Source organism: Lolium rigidum, chromosome 7 (genome assembly GCF_022539505.1).
Source record: "Lolium rigidum isolate FL_2022 chromosome 7, APGP_CSIRO_Lrig_0.1, whole genome shotgun sequence".
Lineage (NCBI taxonomy): Eukaryota > Viridiplantae > Streptophyta > Magnoliopsida > Poales > Poaceae > Lolium > Lolium rigidum.
Window position 1 is genome coordinate 178,968,003 of NC_061514.1, and position 15,781 is coordinate 178,983,783.

At 49.8% G+C, this 15,781-nt stretch overlaps 1 protein-coding gene across 1 annotated transcript; it reads right to left on the reverse strand.

Annotated features, from left to right (window-relative positions):
* Positions 1-10,738: 10,738 nt before the first annotated feature.
* On the reverse strand, positions 10,739-13,855 carry LOC124672328 (putative F-box/FBD/LRR-repeat protein At4g03220). The gene is made up of 3 exons (XM_047208574.1): positions 12,833-13,855; positions 12,053-12,235; positions 10,739-11,329 (listed from the first exon to the last, which is right to left on the reverse strand). The coding sequence occupies exons 1-3, from the start codon at positions 13,853-13,855 to the stop codon at positions 11,255-11,257; spliced, it is 1,281 nt and encodes a 426-aa protein (XP_047064530.1). The 3' UTR covers positions 10,739-11,254.
* Between the last annotated feature and the right edge of the window lie 1,926 nt (positions 13,856-15,781).

A 15,781-nucleotide genomic window follows, 5' to 3' on the forward strand; every position in this document is an offset into this window, starting at 1 on the left:
TGCCTGGAGCTCAATTAGTCTTCTACAAATTCTGAACTAGCACCACAGTACAGATAAGATGGCCTCATACAAGCTGAGCTGAGATTTATGTCATGTTTGGTAGCTCAGGTGTACTCACCCAAGCTGAGTCAAGATGTTGTTTGGTGAGACAAGCTCAGCTCAACCCATACATGGTTTTACAAAAGTAAGCAATTTACAAAGAGGTCCAATTTTTTACAGAAAGAACCTTAAATAAAAAAATAAAAAGCAATCAAGTACGTAACAACTCTCTCCATGGCCGGCAGTACATGGTCGTTGGCGCGCTGGGCGGTGGTGCTGGGCGGCGCTGGGCGGCGGCGGTGCGTGGTGCTCGAGGCGGGGGCACTTGGTGCTCGGGGCGGCGGGGCTTGGTGCTCGGGGTGGCCGTGGGGCGGCGTCTCGGTGCCAGGCTTCGTCCCCGACGATGCGCATGTCTCGGGCCGTCCAGGCCAGTGGAGATCGTGGCGGCGGCGGGATTTGGTGCTTGGGGCGGCGGAGCTTGATGCTCGGGGCGGGCAAGGCCAGTAGAGGGCCGTGGGGCGGCGGATCTTGGTGCTCGGGGCCGGGCCAAGCTAGTGGAGGGCGGCGGAGCTTGCTGCTCGGAGCTGCCGTGGGGCGGCGGATCTTGGTGCTCGGGGCCGGGCCAGGCCAGTGGAGGGCGGCGGAGCTTGCGGGCGACGGAGGGCACTGGTGGGAGGGAGGCAGTGGGGCGGGAAGTCGCCGGCGCGAGCTGCTGCTGGCTCTGCTCGGGGTGGGAGGAGAAGGGAGATGGGGGGAAATGAAGGAGGATAAGAGGTGGGGTGAGGGTCTGGGGGTGCCACAGGGGTGCTGCTACAGTGTATTGCGGGATGAGGTCAGCCTGGGCGAGTTGTGAAGCTCGATTTGAGCTTCCCAACCCGGCCTGGCTGAGAGGCCTTTTTGGTATGAGGTGGGCAGTGCTGAGATGGCCCGACCCAGGCTAACAAACAACAAATTGTTGGTTGAGCTCGGCTGAGGTGAGAATATCTGGGTTGGACCGAGCTACCAAACACATCCTTAGTAACATCTGGCGCAACTTCTTGGCCTTACTAGCATCGATTATGTGACAGAAAGTTATCCTCGCCATCTCAAGCGCCGTAGACCAGTTGAATAACCGTTCCACAACAGCTAATTCACGTTCAGTACCATCTAAACTCTCTGATCTCTACTTGGAGGCGATCCAGCACAAGTCTCTCGGATTTCCAGTTTAGTGGCTGAGCCTGATCACATATGCAACCTGGTGGACATGCCTGTGCCTAACACGGGGAGCATATCAGGTTAGTGGGATTAACTGGTCTCATTTGATTATAGGAAATAACAAGCGACCATAAATGTCATCAAACTACCCAAATTCTTGAAGATATGCCATCAACAAAATATACATTAAAACTTTCTATAGACAAACAAAAGAATAACATGTCTAAATGGCCTTTGTTATTAATGGGACCTTTCAAAAACATAAGCCTTAAGCTACAGTACAGCATATGTCCTAACTCCTAACTCTTAACTGTGTTATGGAGTAACTAACTCAACATCTTGCCCTTAACCCTCAAACCGGCCACGCAATAACTCACTCAATTTTATATCCACTGAACATTTACAAATGTCTGGCAATCTTTAAAGGAAATTAGTACCAACCCAGGTAGTATGCCACTTCACCAAAGTTGTCTTTCTGTATAGTACACATATGGCCATTTTTATATCATTTTGCAAGTGATCATACTATTAAAATAGTGTAGACATATAATACTTTTACAAGAATTGAAAACTTTCAAAAAATGTATTTTCACAATGGGGTGGCTCACAACTAGTTGTGGATTCTTCTTTTTTGAGAGAAGTGTTGCCATTGGGAAATACATAAGCCATATATCTACTTATCAACTTCAGAGCGGAGTGTTATGTGCACCATAGCATTAGGGAATATTCAATAGATACGCTATATTCTTGAAATAGGAGAAGAATTATTTAAAATGAAAAGAGACAAGATTAAAGTTAGAGATCGGATGACATCCTACATAAGGGGCACCACATGTATCAAATTATCAATCAACAATACAAGAATAGTTTATAGATATGTCATCTCCCTTGTTCATCCTATCTGACCTAGGTTCTAATCATTAATCCTCTACACCCTGCCGTCAGGCCATCTGAATAGTGGTACTTACCTAGTTTGTCCCATTTGGTATATATCTAGCTCAACTGCTCCTCACTCTAAATGGCCAGCCTCCAAGCAGAGAGTGACTTCCCCACATATGCGCGGGTGGTCATTTTGCAACTGATCATACTGTAAAATAGCATACCCAGGTGTGGTGATGGCGCACTACCCATGGCAATGGCCAGGAACAAATTGGCCGCTTTGGGCAGTGGTGGCATATCCAGGTGCATGATGGCACTGAAGAGAACATGGCCGACTCTGCAATCCGTGGGGAAGACAAGCCCTTTAGCAGAACTGCAGAAGGGAGTGACTCTGCAATGTGGTATCCGAGCCAACAGCATGGTGCGGCGGTAGCAACAGCGTCGGGAAAAGTGGGTGGAGAAGCCTTATCTGCGGTGATGGCACTCCATGAAAGGAGCAAGGCATAACAGCAGCAGTACATCACAGATAGAAGCTGCCATGGTGTACTTACAGACTGCAGAAAAGACGCATCCCATCTAGTAATAAAGGCGGCGCTGGTTCCCATCCACAGCTACAACAGGCAATGCAACCTCCGAAACCCTGATGTGCAGGAGCTGGGCCAGCAATACACTGCCAGACTAATTAAACACACAGCCGCTTGAACCAGCAGGCTTCAATGTATGCCAACCGGGAGAAGGTCGAACAGTACATAAAGTAACTTGTATGCTTGTGTTTGCATGGCAGCAAGGAACTCAAGGAATGACCAGAACAACTGCTAATCCATGCGTACATAAGGCAACCAAATCTGAGTTAGATTCTTCTGATGTATGTCAGTTTGAAGAGAAACAACAGCAGCTTCAGTGGGAACAGGTTCAGCTCTCCATCTTCATGGCAGTGGTTTGCTCGACCACAACAGAAAGACGAAAACGTTATGCTTCATTGATGTGGGGCCACCTTGGGCGGCAGCCATGTCCTCCACCTGAGCTATGGAATGTTATTATCTTGCCTTGTGAATGGTGTGATGTTTTTTCTTCAGTGTCCTTCTCTCTCTTTCTTAAGGGAAATCGTAGGCTTTGTTAAATTAAATCAGAGCTTGTACAATCAGCTAAGCTCTCAGGCTGTGACTAAGAAAATCTGGACTAGCCTCTTCTAAACAAACTGCTGAATCAGAGAATTGTTGAAAATTGAGCGTTCAAATCAAGATACGTCCTGTCCTGCACCTCTCCTCTTTCCCTGCAATTGTAGCATCCAGAATAACTTTTTTAAGAGAAGGGCCAATCTACAACTTTTGAAAGCTTGCTCAGATAGGGCTGCTTATATAATATAATTGTAAACATTTCCTATGTATCCTCTCGTTTATGTACAGTTGACAGTACTCTGTTTTTACCAGTTAAGTACTGCAGCCCCTAATCTTTCATTGAAGGGAACACCATACTGGATGGCCCCAGAGGTAATCATACATATTTCTTTATGTACTCCCTCCGATTCATATTACTTGTAGTTAGTATGGATATATCTAGAATTAAAATATGTCTAGATATATCCATACTATAGTCAATTAATATGGACCAGAGGGAGTAGTGATTTTCTTTAAGTACTGCCGTGGCTCGTCATGCTCGCTTTACCTTTTTTGGATTACATACATCCACAAGCATGTGCATTATTACAACTTACATGGGCCAGTACAGCTCCAAACTCAGTTTATGAACTGTTCTTCGTTTGATGGAATCAGTTGTTATTTCTTCGTGTGAAATCAGTTAAGAGACAACCTTGTACTTTTTGACATATCTACCTCACCACTGGGAAGATGGTTCCCCTCAAAAAAGTAAAAAAAAAAAAAAAAGATGTAGTCAGCCATATGGTGGTTTAGTACGACAGATATAGGACCTGAAAGGTTGAAACAACAGCAACATCACTACGTTTCTCTAGTGCAAGAGGCAGCTTATTAGGTTCGTTGCAGAAATTAAATTGCTATGTAACAGAAAAGTCTGATAAAGTATTGTATTCAAGTTAATTAACATTGCGGAAATTTAGTTTGTGCTTGCTGAATTTTGATTTGTTTCTTCTTGTACACATGGTTCAGGCTACTCTATCTAAAGATGTAGGCTATGATCTTGCTGTTGATCTCTGGAGTCTTGGTTGCACCATCATTGAGATGTTCGATGGGAAACCTCCTTGGAGTGATCTTGAAGGGGTAATAACTAGGAGCGTTTAGCTTTACAGTAAGCTTGCTAACATGCATTTCACGACTTTGCCTAGTGTGCATAAAACCAATTTCTTTAGCGAGGGAGATAGAATTATATAAACTGGAGTACTTCACCCAAATGAAAATGTCGGGTGGGAAGTATAGTATTTCAGTGCTAGTGACTAGTCTCATGAACATGGTCATTATTTTATTTCTTTACATGTTTATGTGATAGATGCAGCCATGTGACTTCTCACTGAATTTGAAAAATGCCATGCAAATAATGCCCGGAATTCTCAGAGAAAAGGTCTATGTTACTCAAATTGATATTATTGAGAGCTTGAAGCTTTCCTTCTCATACTCCCATCACATGTCAGGGCTGGAACAGGAAAGTTGGGCTAGAGGGCCTGAATATGCTGTCATAGTAGATCAAATAGATAGTTACAGAAGTTAACATAAGAAATGTTATTAGCTAACACTAGTAACTTGTTAATTTGAGTATCAACATTTTTTCCTAGAATACTGGGTATCAACATTATGGTTTTATAATCTAAGAAACCTTTTCGGTACTGCAGCCAGCTGCAATGTTTAAGGTTTTGCATAAAGACCCAATAATTCCTGAGAATTTATCCCAAGAGGGAAAAGATTTTCTGCAATTGTGTTTCAAGAGGAATCCTGCGGAGAGGCCAACCGCAACCATCCATTTATCCGGAATTCAAGACATTACAGCAAACATGGTTCCATAGATGCCTTTGTGGGAATTAAAGTCCATGTAAGTCTGTCTCTTGCCACATGGCATCTTGATACCCCCCTCCCCATAAAAGGTCGGAAATGATTCTGAGATTGGCATGCATATAACCTCTCTGTTGTATGCAGAATAACGGATACAGCTTCAGAGACGAACCATCCTCGAGGAGTGAACCATATGTGAAAGGAAAGAACACTATTGGGTGAGTAGCTTCCTTTTATTTATCGGTATCTTCAAAATAAGTTTTTCTTATTCCATTTTGATTTGCTAGATCCTAATATGCTTTCTTTTTTTCATTTGACAGTGAACCAAACAATGCTAGGCCATTTGAATCATCCACTTTTCGACTGACGCCACTAACAATCCAGGAAGTAACACCTAATTTTCCACCTCAACCATTAGCTTTAGCCTCCAATCATGGTTCTTTCGCCATCTTAACGAACCCCATGCATTTTCCGATGGCAAACCCTCAGCCTAGACCATTGCCAAAGCCCAATGGAAAGCAGGTTCTGCTCTAAACACATAAGGTGCTGGGTGGAGTGAGTAAGGGCATCTCCAACGCGGTCACCCAAACCCAAAAACGGACGTCAGATTTGTCTGTTTGGGTAAAACCTGCTCCTAACGGGCGGACCCATATTAAAAACAGACTGCTGTGGTGTCCGGCACGACCCAAAGGCAGCCCAAATTTGGGAGCAATTTGGGGCGAGCCGGACGCATGCGGGCGTCTCTGGTCATCTGCCCGTGTCCTCCCAAACCCCACATAGCAGCCACACTAGTTAGAGCATCTCCAACAGGCGCGCTATATCGCGGCGCGCTAAAACTAAGAATCCGCGCGCGGTAAACAGATAGCGCGCGCTGTGCCGTTTTTTCCTCCGCCGGACGCGCTAATATGCAGCGCGTGCGCGCGCAGGAAAAATGGTCCTCCGCCAGGCGCGGCAAAATACAGCGCGCGCGGGCGCGGAAAACAGATTTCTAGACTATTTTGCATTCACAAAGATCAAATAAACACACATAATTGCATTCACAATTCATGAAACAAATGACACAAAGTGCAACAACATCACATAGTTCAACAAGGACACACAAAATGACGTAGTTCAACAATGACACACGACATATGGTTCAAATGGACAAAGTGGAACACATAATGCATATCACAAATGCATATCACACTTCCGCATTTTCCAAGTCAACACCTTCTTCTTCCTCCTCGTCATCTTGGGTTGAAGGAGGAATAGTAGCATTCATGGAAGACACGAAGCCTCCCGGTGGTGCTCCCATACTCCCATACACACCACTCACGGAGCCTCCCATGGTCCCTCCAAACACTCCTCCATAGCTTGGTCCTCCCATGCCGGCCATGCCTCCATAGCCTCCCATGCCGGCCATGCCTCCCATGGTGGGCATGGGCATGCTTCCCATGCCGGCCATGCCTCCCATGGTGGGCATGGGCATGCTTCCCATGCCGGCCATGCCTCCCATGCCTCCTCCAAACGTCGGCATGCCTCCTCCAAACATGCCTCCTCCAAACATGCCGGTAGTGGAAGTGTTCATGTTGGCTACCAACAATCTCTTTTTGGCCAACACTTCATCGCGAAGAAGGTTGATGTACTCCTTTTGCCTCTCATCCATATGGGAAGTATCCATCAAGAAAAGCTTCCTCTCCTCCTCCGCTAGGCGTGCATGCTCCTCGGTGGCTTGCCTCTTCTCCTCCAAAGCCAACTTCCTCTCCTCGTTGGCGGCAATCCTCTCCTCCAAAGCGGCTCTCCTAGCTTCAATAGCATCCATAGCCTCTTTCTCCAAGTTTCGTTGCATCTTTCTATCTTCATTTGCTTGCAACCTTGCATTTGCAATCCTCTCCATAGCCATGGCAATGTCATCATCTCCGGCCTTCCTTCCCTTCATTTCCTTGGCGGTCTTCCTACCATGCACATTCCTCCGCCCATTGTTGACGGAGTGAGGAGTGGAGCTTCTCTTCTTCCCTTCATCACTTGAATCATCATCATCGATGATTGTTGCATCACCGGTAGCATTGGCCGCCATAGTTGCCGCATCCAACTTGCCGCGCGTCTTCCACTTCTCTTCATTCCCTAGCACTTCATAGCAATGATGCAAGGTGAATGGCTTGCCAAGAATCTTGTTGCCTTTCTTGTTCTTCTTTCCCACATCCCTAAACAATCCTTGAGCCATGGAGTTCTACACATATGCGGAAAAGAAAATAGATGAGCCATATGAAGTACAACCGTATTCTTCTCATATGAGCCATATGGTGAACATAGTAGAATGACTTACCCTATCATTCTCATTAGTGCCACTTGGATTGAGAACATCGATGTTGGCTTGCACGCCCGCCCATTTTTGGCAATCGGTGTTGATACCGGACCAACGGGACCGAAGTGAGCGCATGGTTCGCTCGATCCCACTTGTGTTTGTGTTGAAGTACTCCGTCATCCTCATCCAATATGTTTCTCTTGTTTGATCGGTACCGGTTGTTGGATCCATTCCAATTGTCAACCACGTCTTGCAAAGCAACTTGTCCTCCGCTATGGTGTAGTTGGCGGCCCGGCCGGGAGGGCGAGGTTCAATCAACCCTTCTCCTTCCTCATCTACATCCTCATATTCCTCCTCCCCATCGGCGGCTTCATCGTCATGCAAGAACGAGGATCCAACATTCATTGTCTCCATGAATGCCGCATCATCCACTCTACATTGCAATGAAATTCATTACCATCGGCTAGGTATGCATGTAAACCACAATTCGACAAAAAAGTAGTGTTTTTTACCTCTCGGGCATTTCACCATCCACCATATGTGCGCCCGCGCGGTTGCCGGACGGAGGCGTCGGCTGGGTCGGCGGAGGAGGAGGAGGAGGAGGCGCCGGGTTCGGCGCCGGAGGAGGAGGCTGTCGGCGGGGGACGGGCGCCTTCGCTTTCTTCGGTGGCGCGACGGCGGCGGGGCCGAGGTGCGGCCGTTTGGTCGACGGCGCCTTCCCCCTCCTCGGCGCGGGCCGCGCGTTGCCGGCGCCCTGCGCGGCCATCTGCGCCGCGGCAGCGCCTGCGTGCAGTGCCCCGCGCGGCGGGACGAAGAGCGCCCGCGCAGCAGCCGTTGGGTTCCCGGCGTCGGCGCCGCCGCTAGGGTTTGGCGGTGGCGCGGCGGAAGTGGCGGCGGCGGAGGGTGTGACGAGTAGGGAGGGGTTGGCGGGTTGCCGGAGGGGTCGTCCATCGTCGGGATCGCCGGCGGCGCGCGGAGACGACGGATTGGGCTCGGGGCAGCGACGCGGAGGCGGAAGTTTCAGCGCGGCGGATTTTTCGCGCTTGGACGAGCGATGCCGCGCGCTGTAGCCGACGCGCCGGATATGCCGCTCCGGATTGTGCAAAACGCCGCGCGCCCTAAATTTTTTACAGCGCCGCGCCGTTTACCGCGCCTGCTGGAGCGCCACTTTCCCTCCCGCGCGCGCTATATCGGACGTTTTTATGCCGCGCGGCCTATATAGCGCGCCTGTTGGAGATGCTCTTAATCCACCCAGACTCCCACAGCCTTCTCTCTCCTCTGTCTTTCTCTTTCTTTTTCGCTCTCCACCGGAATAGGGCTCGCCGGCCAATCGCCGCCGTCGAGCTCACGTGGAGGCTCCCTGCTAAACACGACCCTTTTTTTCGTCCATGCCGGAGGTCGCCGTGGCTGAAACGGAGCACACTGAGCCAGGCCGTACCGCCGCCCGCGCTGAGCCAGGCCGCCAAGAAGCTCCGCCGCCCGCGCTGAGCCAGGCCGCACCACAAGCACGGGCCACGCCGACCGCGCGAGCAGGGGCCGCCGCGAGCCACGCCGCCGCGGGCGCCGGCCGCGCGAGCACCTACACGCCGGGTGCGTCGCGACGCCGCCCCGTGCCGCACGCCGGAGACGGCGCAAGACGGCGAGCAGCCCCGCGCGCCTAGCCTCACGCCTCGCTCCGTCCTCTTCTCAGGCTGCAAGCCTCTTCTCAGGCTGCACGCGGCGCACGGAGCATTGCGCGCGACGACGGGCGGAGATGGGCGGAGATGGAGCAGAGCAGGTGGAAGGCGGCGGCGGCCGACGCGCTGCTCGCTGGCGCTGGCGCTGCGGGCGGGCGGACGAGATGTTGTTGCCGGCTTCCAGCTGCAGCGCTGCTGCTGCGAGCGGGGCGGCGCCGGCCGCGTCGGCCACGGGCGGAGGTGGGCCTGGCCGCGGGCGGGGCGGAGGTCGCCGGGGCGGGCCAGAGCTCGTCGGGCTGATTCATGGCCAACTCGACGCGCTCGCCCCTTTGTGCCGCGCCGCGGGACTACGACGCCCTGGACATCGTGCGCGCGTTGATGCCTTCCACGCCAGCGGCGCGACCAGGGCTTGCTCGGGCTACGGCCGCAACGACGCCTACCCCGTGCCGCCGGAGGGGTACCAGGTCAAGAAGCCGCCGCCCCTGGTCGTCGTGCGCGCGTCGATGTGCTCCTGCGCGAGGCGCTCGTCCGGCCAAGGTCGCCGTGCTGCGCGTGGCGAGGGGCTCGTCGGCCAAGGTCGCCTCTGCCTGCCACGCGTGCGTGTTGGCGCGGAGGTCGCCGGGCCAGGGACAGAGGCCGCCAGGCCGGGGCTCGACGGGGCGGAGTTGGCTCGGGCTGGTTGTTGCCCAACTAGTACTAGTATGGCTAGAGAAGATGAACACTAGTTTGGGTCTCACTGCGCGTTGGGGAACAAAAAAAAGGCACGGACGTCCTCGTCTATCCGCGTCTCCGAAGGCCGACCCAAACAGCCAAAATCGGACGATCCAACGCGTCCGTTTGGGTCATAGCGTTGGAGATGCCCTAATGCCGCTTATATCTGGGATCTTGTTCAGGGGTACAGCTCCTTTGGGTAGTATCAAATGAAGACATGATTAACACATAATAGAGAAAGAATAAGAAGACGAGAGAAGGAAATGAAACCTGGCTCTGCTAGGATTGTACCTTATAAGGATAAGCTGTACTGCATCTCTGAGGATCCCTTCTTGCAACAACAGTCATCAATATTTTGTAGCCGCCATCTTAACTTTTAAGAATAGAGCAGCGGTTGCACTTGCACCATATGATTGCACACAGTTTATTGGGTTCTTGTAAAATAGCGACGACTAGATGTTCATTGAACTATGAAGACTCAAAGTATTATGACAATTGAATGCTGCTGAAGGAGTGAGATCCATGACAGCATGGATGCTCTATCTTCCAGGCAAATATTGCTGGCATTTATCATGTAACATAGAATTAGCTTAGATGTAGATAAAGTTGAAAGTTCCTATTCTCTCTCCAACCAGTAGGGAATCAGGTGTAGCTCTTGCTGTTGCCATGTAATAATGTTTTTGTTGTGTCATTGATTGTTTATTTTGGCCACAAATAACAGCATCTCAATGGGTTGCATGGAACAGTTTTTTTTTTAAAATTCTATTCAGAAAGGTTGATTCGAGCCCCTGTAACATAGGCATATTGTAAACATTATTCCTTTAATTCTATTGGAGGTAAATTGCCATATCACATATTGCAGTATCATAGATCAAGCTAGAAGCCATAACCATAAGATAAAGAAGAGAGTAGCCCGACATACATACCCTGTACAGATAACTTGCGCATGAGTATGTATTGTCTGGAGAAGACGGCGAGACAAATTTTACCAACACTTGAACATAATTGCAGGGTAATTGCAGTGAACTATCCAAAAACAGTTCATCATCACTCTTCAGCATGCCAACGTTTGGATCTTGCACACATAAAGCTTCTGAACAACGTTTAAACCTCCTTATGTAAAACATAACACGGAATAAGTAAATCGTGATGGATGACATGGTATCATTTCAGAAGGATCTGCTCGACTTTTGATGTTTGCACAGGGTACAGCTGATACCAAAAGCCACGAAATACCAAAAGTGCAAACAGCAAGCCCACACCTTAGTTTTCTGGAACATACAAGACTTTCTTAGTGAAGTCATGGTACACGTAAAATTTTAGACATATGTCTGGCTTGGAGAAGCCTACTATCCTCTGGCAGAACTCTTTGGCCATGCTTTCGGTGATTGAGCGATGGAAACTTATTGTCGTTGTTTTTAGTGCTGTTGCCCAACTGAATAATCGTTTGACAAGAGCAAAATCATGTTCAGTTCCTTTCAAGTAACTGATTTCTACTTGTTGAAGGCGATTCAGCACAAGTTCCTCAGTTTTCCAGTTTGGTGTGGATGATCACAGAGGCAACCTGATGCACATGCAGGTTCTGCCTGAAATGGGGGCACACATCAACTTAGTAAGTATAACTGCTACAGCTTGACCACATAGACATGAGAGGAAACTGGAAGATCTATGACTGTATTATTACTTACTTTTTGCGAAGACTACCTTATTACTTATAGATATGTCATTAACAAAATTTACAATAGAGCACCACCTAGAAATTATCTTAAGGCCAACCTATGCAACAAAATGTGCTTATTCTCTGCAAAGTGAAAGTGTATAAAATTTACTCAGATACAGTGCTACCAACAGCCCATATTCAAGAAGATTTCTGATCGACCTTAGGCTTGGTTGGTTACTGATGGAACATTTAGAAAAGCTCATGACATAAGCATAATACTACTATATCCTAAATCCTAACTGTGTTATCAAGATTGAGCCTGCCATGTACAGCATAACTAGGCTAATTTCCCATCCACTGCCATATATTTCCAACATACTGATAATATTCCAAAGTGAAATCTACTACAGACGCAAGTAGAATGCCACTTTTATCAATCCAGAAGAACAAAATGTTATAATCACGAGAGGCATAAACCATATAGTTGCCACATAGGAGTATAAGCTTGGGATCAAAGTACTGGTATCAAACCAACACCTAGAGTACGGCAACTATCAGATAATGCCCCAGGGTGGAAAGAAATGCATGTTGTTTTAAGTGGCACCACTGGTAACTAAAGCAATAGTAAAAAAATTAAGGATAGCCTTACCTCCAAGTCCAGAGAAGAACTAAATATTAGCATCAGCTTTCTTATACTAGTGCACGTCCTGAGAACGTGGAAAGAGCTGGCTCCAAAGGAATGTCCCTTTGCAGTAATAAGCAGGGTCAAGAATGTAAAGTAAGGGAGCCTTGCCATGTCTTCCATCAAGTAGTGATGCTCACCTAAGTCCTCCTGTAGGTTCATGCAAAGTAAAAGTTACAGGTTATGTAACTTCGAAATGGACACATGCATCTCATTTTCCACAAAGCTATTACCATAATTAACAAGTTCACTTCAAATTTCTGTTATAGGATCAGTGGCATACTCCCTGCGTCCATAAAAATATTTATTTGCCTAAATTTGGATGTATCTATGCACTAAATAGTGTCTACCTTCATCAAAATTTTGATAAAGTTAAGACAACCTTTTATGGACAGAGGTCTCAAGCTAACTAAATTTTAGAGTATGGCTTTATAGTCCGTGAGATGCTGCTAGTGCAGTAGCACCGGTGGACAGATTTTATGTCATTTCCTCAAATAAAGAAAAAAATCTAAGCAAGCAAGAATTGTGCCTGGCTATTCTCAAATGGCACAATTATCTTAGACTCCTACCCAAAATAGCACATTCTTTAACCTGAACTCCATATATCTCAAATGGCACCATCATCTTGATGATGTACATGCCACACATACTAGACTACAACCCAAAATGGCACATTATTTAACCTGAACTCCATATCTCAAATGGCACATTCCTTAACTTGAAAGACAATAAGACATGTGTATTCACCTCGATATCTTCTGGCATATAGGCCAGCTCGAGAGTAAGAGTGCTGACATCCTGAAAGTGGCGCAACAGCCTGACGCAGTCGCGATTGTGTTCATAGCCATCTGCTTCATCTACAAGGAAAAAGGTGGCGCCCAGCAATTTCAGCTGCGCCATCTCGCTAAACTGGACAGAGCTTGGATGGTAAGCATCGCTCCAGTGGAGTGACACCAGTTGAGGTGCTGCGATGTCGGCAACAGGTTGACTCGGATCTGAATCATGAGCAAAGCAGTATAACACAATTAACTCTTTGAGTGCTGGTGCCACGATAGTCAGCTGCTGCAATCCACACGATTTCTCCAGCCTTATTTTCAGGAGAGACTCCGAGTGGATGGCAAAATTTCCCAGACCCTGGGCATTGACCACCTGGAGTCTTTGCAAGGATGGACACCGTGGCGAGGAGACGGCGTCACCGATCCCGCAAGGACCATGTAGGTGGAGTTTCTCCAGGTATAAATCGGTGAGCCTGGCAAATACGCCGGAAGGCGGCAGGGTGAGGCTAAGAAACCCTAGAAGGAGCTTCATCTCGGTGGCTCTCTCGAAGCAGGGCAGCTCAAAGGCACCTCTTCCGTCTTCCCCCGCATCGCTCAAAATGATGACATGGAGAAGGCCGGTGAGGCGGCGGGCTGCGATGGGGAGCCAGGTCGCCAGGGAGTCGGGGGAGGCGTGCTCGCTGAAGACGAAGAAATAGAGTTTCCGGAGCGGCGGCGCTTCGTCGTCTGAAATCGCTTCGAGAGCGGCGAGGGCGCCGCGCAGACTGTCTGGGTTGGCGCCAAGGACGAAGTAGAGGTCCGGGAGGAGGGCCCAGAGGCGGCGCCAGCGGCGGGAAAGGACGCTGGTGCGAGCAGCGGTGGTGGTGCTGCCGAGAACGCGAAGGATGTGGAGAAGGACGTCGTCGGGTAGGGCGCTGAGGCAGTCCTCGCTGCAACCGCCGCCGGCGGATAACTCAGCGTGCTCGGCGGCGGTATCCCCCTCGAGGTGCTCCATCTAGGGTGCAGAGACGGGCCGCGACCGAAAGCGGGGGAACTGCGTCTGCTGCGGGAGAGCGGCCGATGAGCAGCGGAGGAGCGGCGGCGGATTGCGGAACTTGTCCTCGCTGCTGCGAATGGAGATGTGCGAGCGACAACAAGGGTGAGGGGCGGGGGAGGCGGCGGATCGAGGAAGGCGCTGGCCGTGCTGCGAGTGGAGATGCGCCGGCCGTGCTCTAAGCGGCAACAGCGGTGAGGGAGCAGCGGCGGCGGAGCGGCGATGAACCCTAGCAGTGCGGATGCTCGAAGGGGGAGTGGAGTGGCAACAGTAAAATGTACCGAACGAATTCCACCAGTGCAAGTACTAAATGCACTGTAATTTGGTTACTCCACAAAATTGCGAGACCAAAAATGCTACTCCGAAAACAAACTCTAATTGACGCATTTCAACATCGCACAATGCAACAATAATCTAAGCTATAATTATAGTCCAAATTCAAACAATTAAGCAAACAAACAAGGGTCCCCAAAGTAAACGACGATTCAGATTACACAACTTAGTGGGAGCTGATGTTCAGGCAATGATGGGGGAAAACCCTAGCTTCTTACACCCCCACCCCTCATCCTCCGCCGTCGCCGGCGAGGGCCGCCGGGCAAAGCCCGCGCGGCGGGACCTTCGTTTTGAGCTTGCATGCGGCCATGTTAGTGCGTCCGGACGGCGAGCACCTCGGGTGGTGGTGGGCGGATCCCCTCCCTTGGCTGCCGTGTGCTCTTATGGCTGTTGGCTATGGTGTCGTCCTACCCTATCCAATTCGCGTGCGGTGTTGCTGATCAAGTCATGGGCTCAAGTTCGTGGGGATGATGGGGCGTTAGCCCTCAAAGGTGGGCTACGCGGGCTCTATGACGGGCAACGTGGCGGTGGTCTCTCTCTTCAGTCATAGGGATAGCGAGGAGTTGACGGGGATCCTGGTTTTGGCGGTGCTTTGGCTTTGGCAACTCCCAAATCGTGTGTTCGGAAGCCTAACTTGGGGCAGCGGGCGGCTAAGTTCCCGGGTGCGGTGTGCGGATGCTTCCTGGTGAAAGCTCAACGCCTCGGCGCCAACGACCGCGATGTTTGTGGGTGTCGTATCCCTCTTGGGGCGTCGTTGTGGGTATCCACACTGCGGTACGGCTCCGATTGAAAATCCTAGACCTCGCGGTCTCGACGGCGGTGGAGCGGTGCCTATGGCCTGTAATGTCAGGTAGTTTTGTCATGTCTTCCATCAAGTATCGATTGTTACCTATGGCCTGTAGATCCACAGGATGTAAAGAAAAGGATTACATGAAGAATTTAATGTCCAGGAGTCTTGCCATGTCTTCCATCAAGGTTTGTAGGTAAATCGCAAAAAGAGAGTAAAATATATCACAGTTGAAAAGTTCATCGCCCTCTTGGATAACGAATATGGGGTGTGCTCCGGTGTCCCCCCCCCCCCCGGTGAACGACGTTCAGGTGGGATACCCGTTCGAGACGGTGGGGCCGTATTAGTCACGTATAATTATACTCCACGTCATTTTCCACATAGATGATCGGATGCCACGTAGATATTGTACGTATCTTTGGTGAAGACGATTTCCGCCGGCCCCACGGCATTAGAATCGGAGTTGGACCCGAAAATTACGTCGATCAGGTGGAGTTGATGCCGGCGATAGGCGGTGGTTACGGGGAAAATATTTGAATCCTTGCGTGTGCGCCATTGCTGGTTCTCCTTAGGGTTTGGAAGGTTCTATCGGGAGGGAGACGGCAGGGACGACGACGTTGGGAACGGCAAGGCGTAGCGGTTTCGTTCGTGTGCGCCATAGCTCGTCCTCGTTAGGGTTTGGAAGGTTCTGTCCATCGGGAGGGAGACGGCAGGGAGGACGACGTTGGGGCGGCAAGGCGTAGCGCACGGCGACGAGGAGTCTGGGC

Bases quoted from the DNA above. Each gene is read 5' to 3' on its own strand.
- LOC124672328 (XM_047208574.1), bottom strand. From the start codon at position 13,855: ATGGAGCACCTCGAGGGGGATACCGCCGCCGAGCACGCTGAGTTATCC. The intron at 12,236-12,832 runs GTGAATACACAT...ATGAACCTACAG, and splicing joins ATATGCCAGAAGATATCGAG to GAGGACTTAGGTGAGCATCA. The intron at 11,330-12,052 runs GTAAGGCTATCC...CCCCCATTTCAG, and splicing joins GTTCTTCTCTGGACTTGGAG to GCAGAACCTGCATGTGCATC.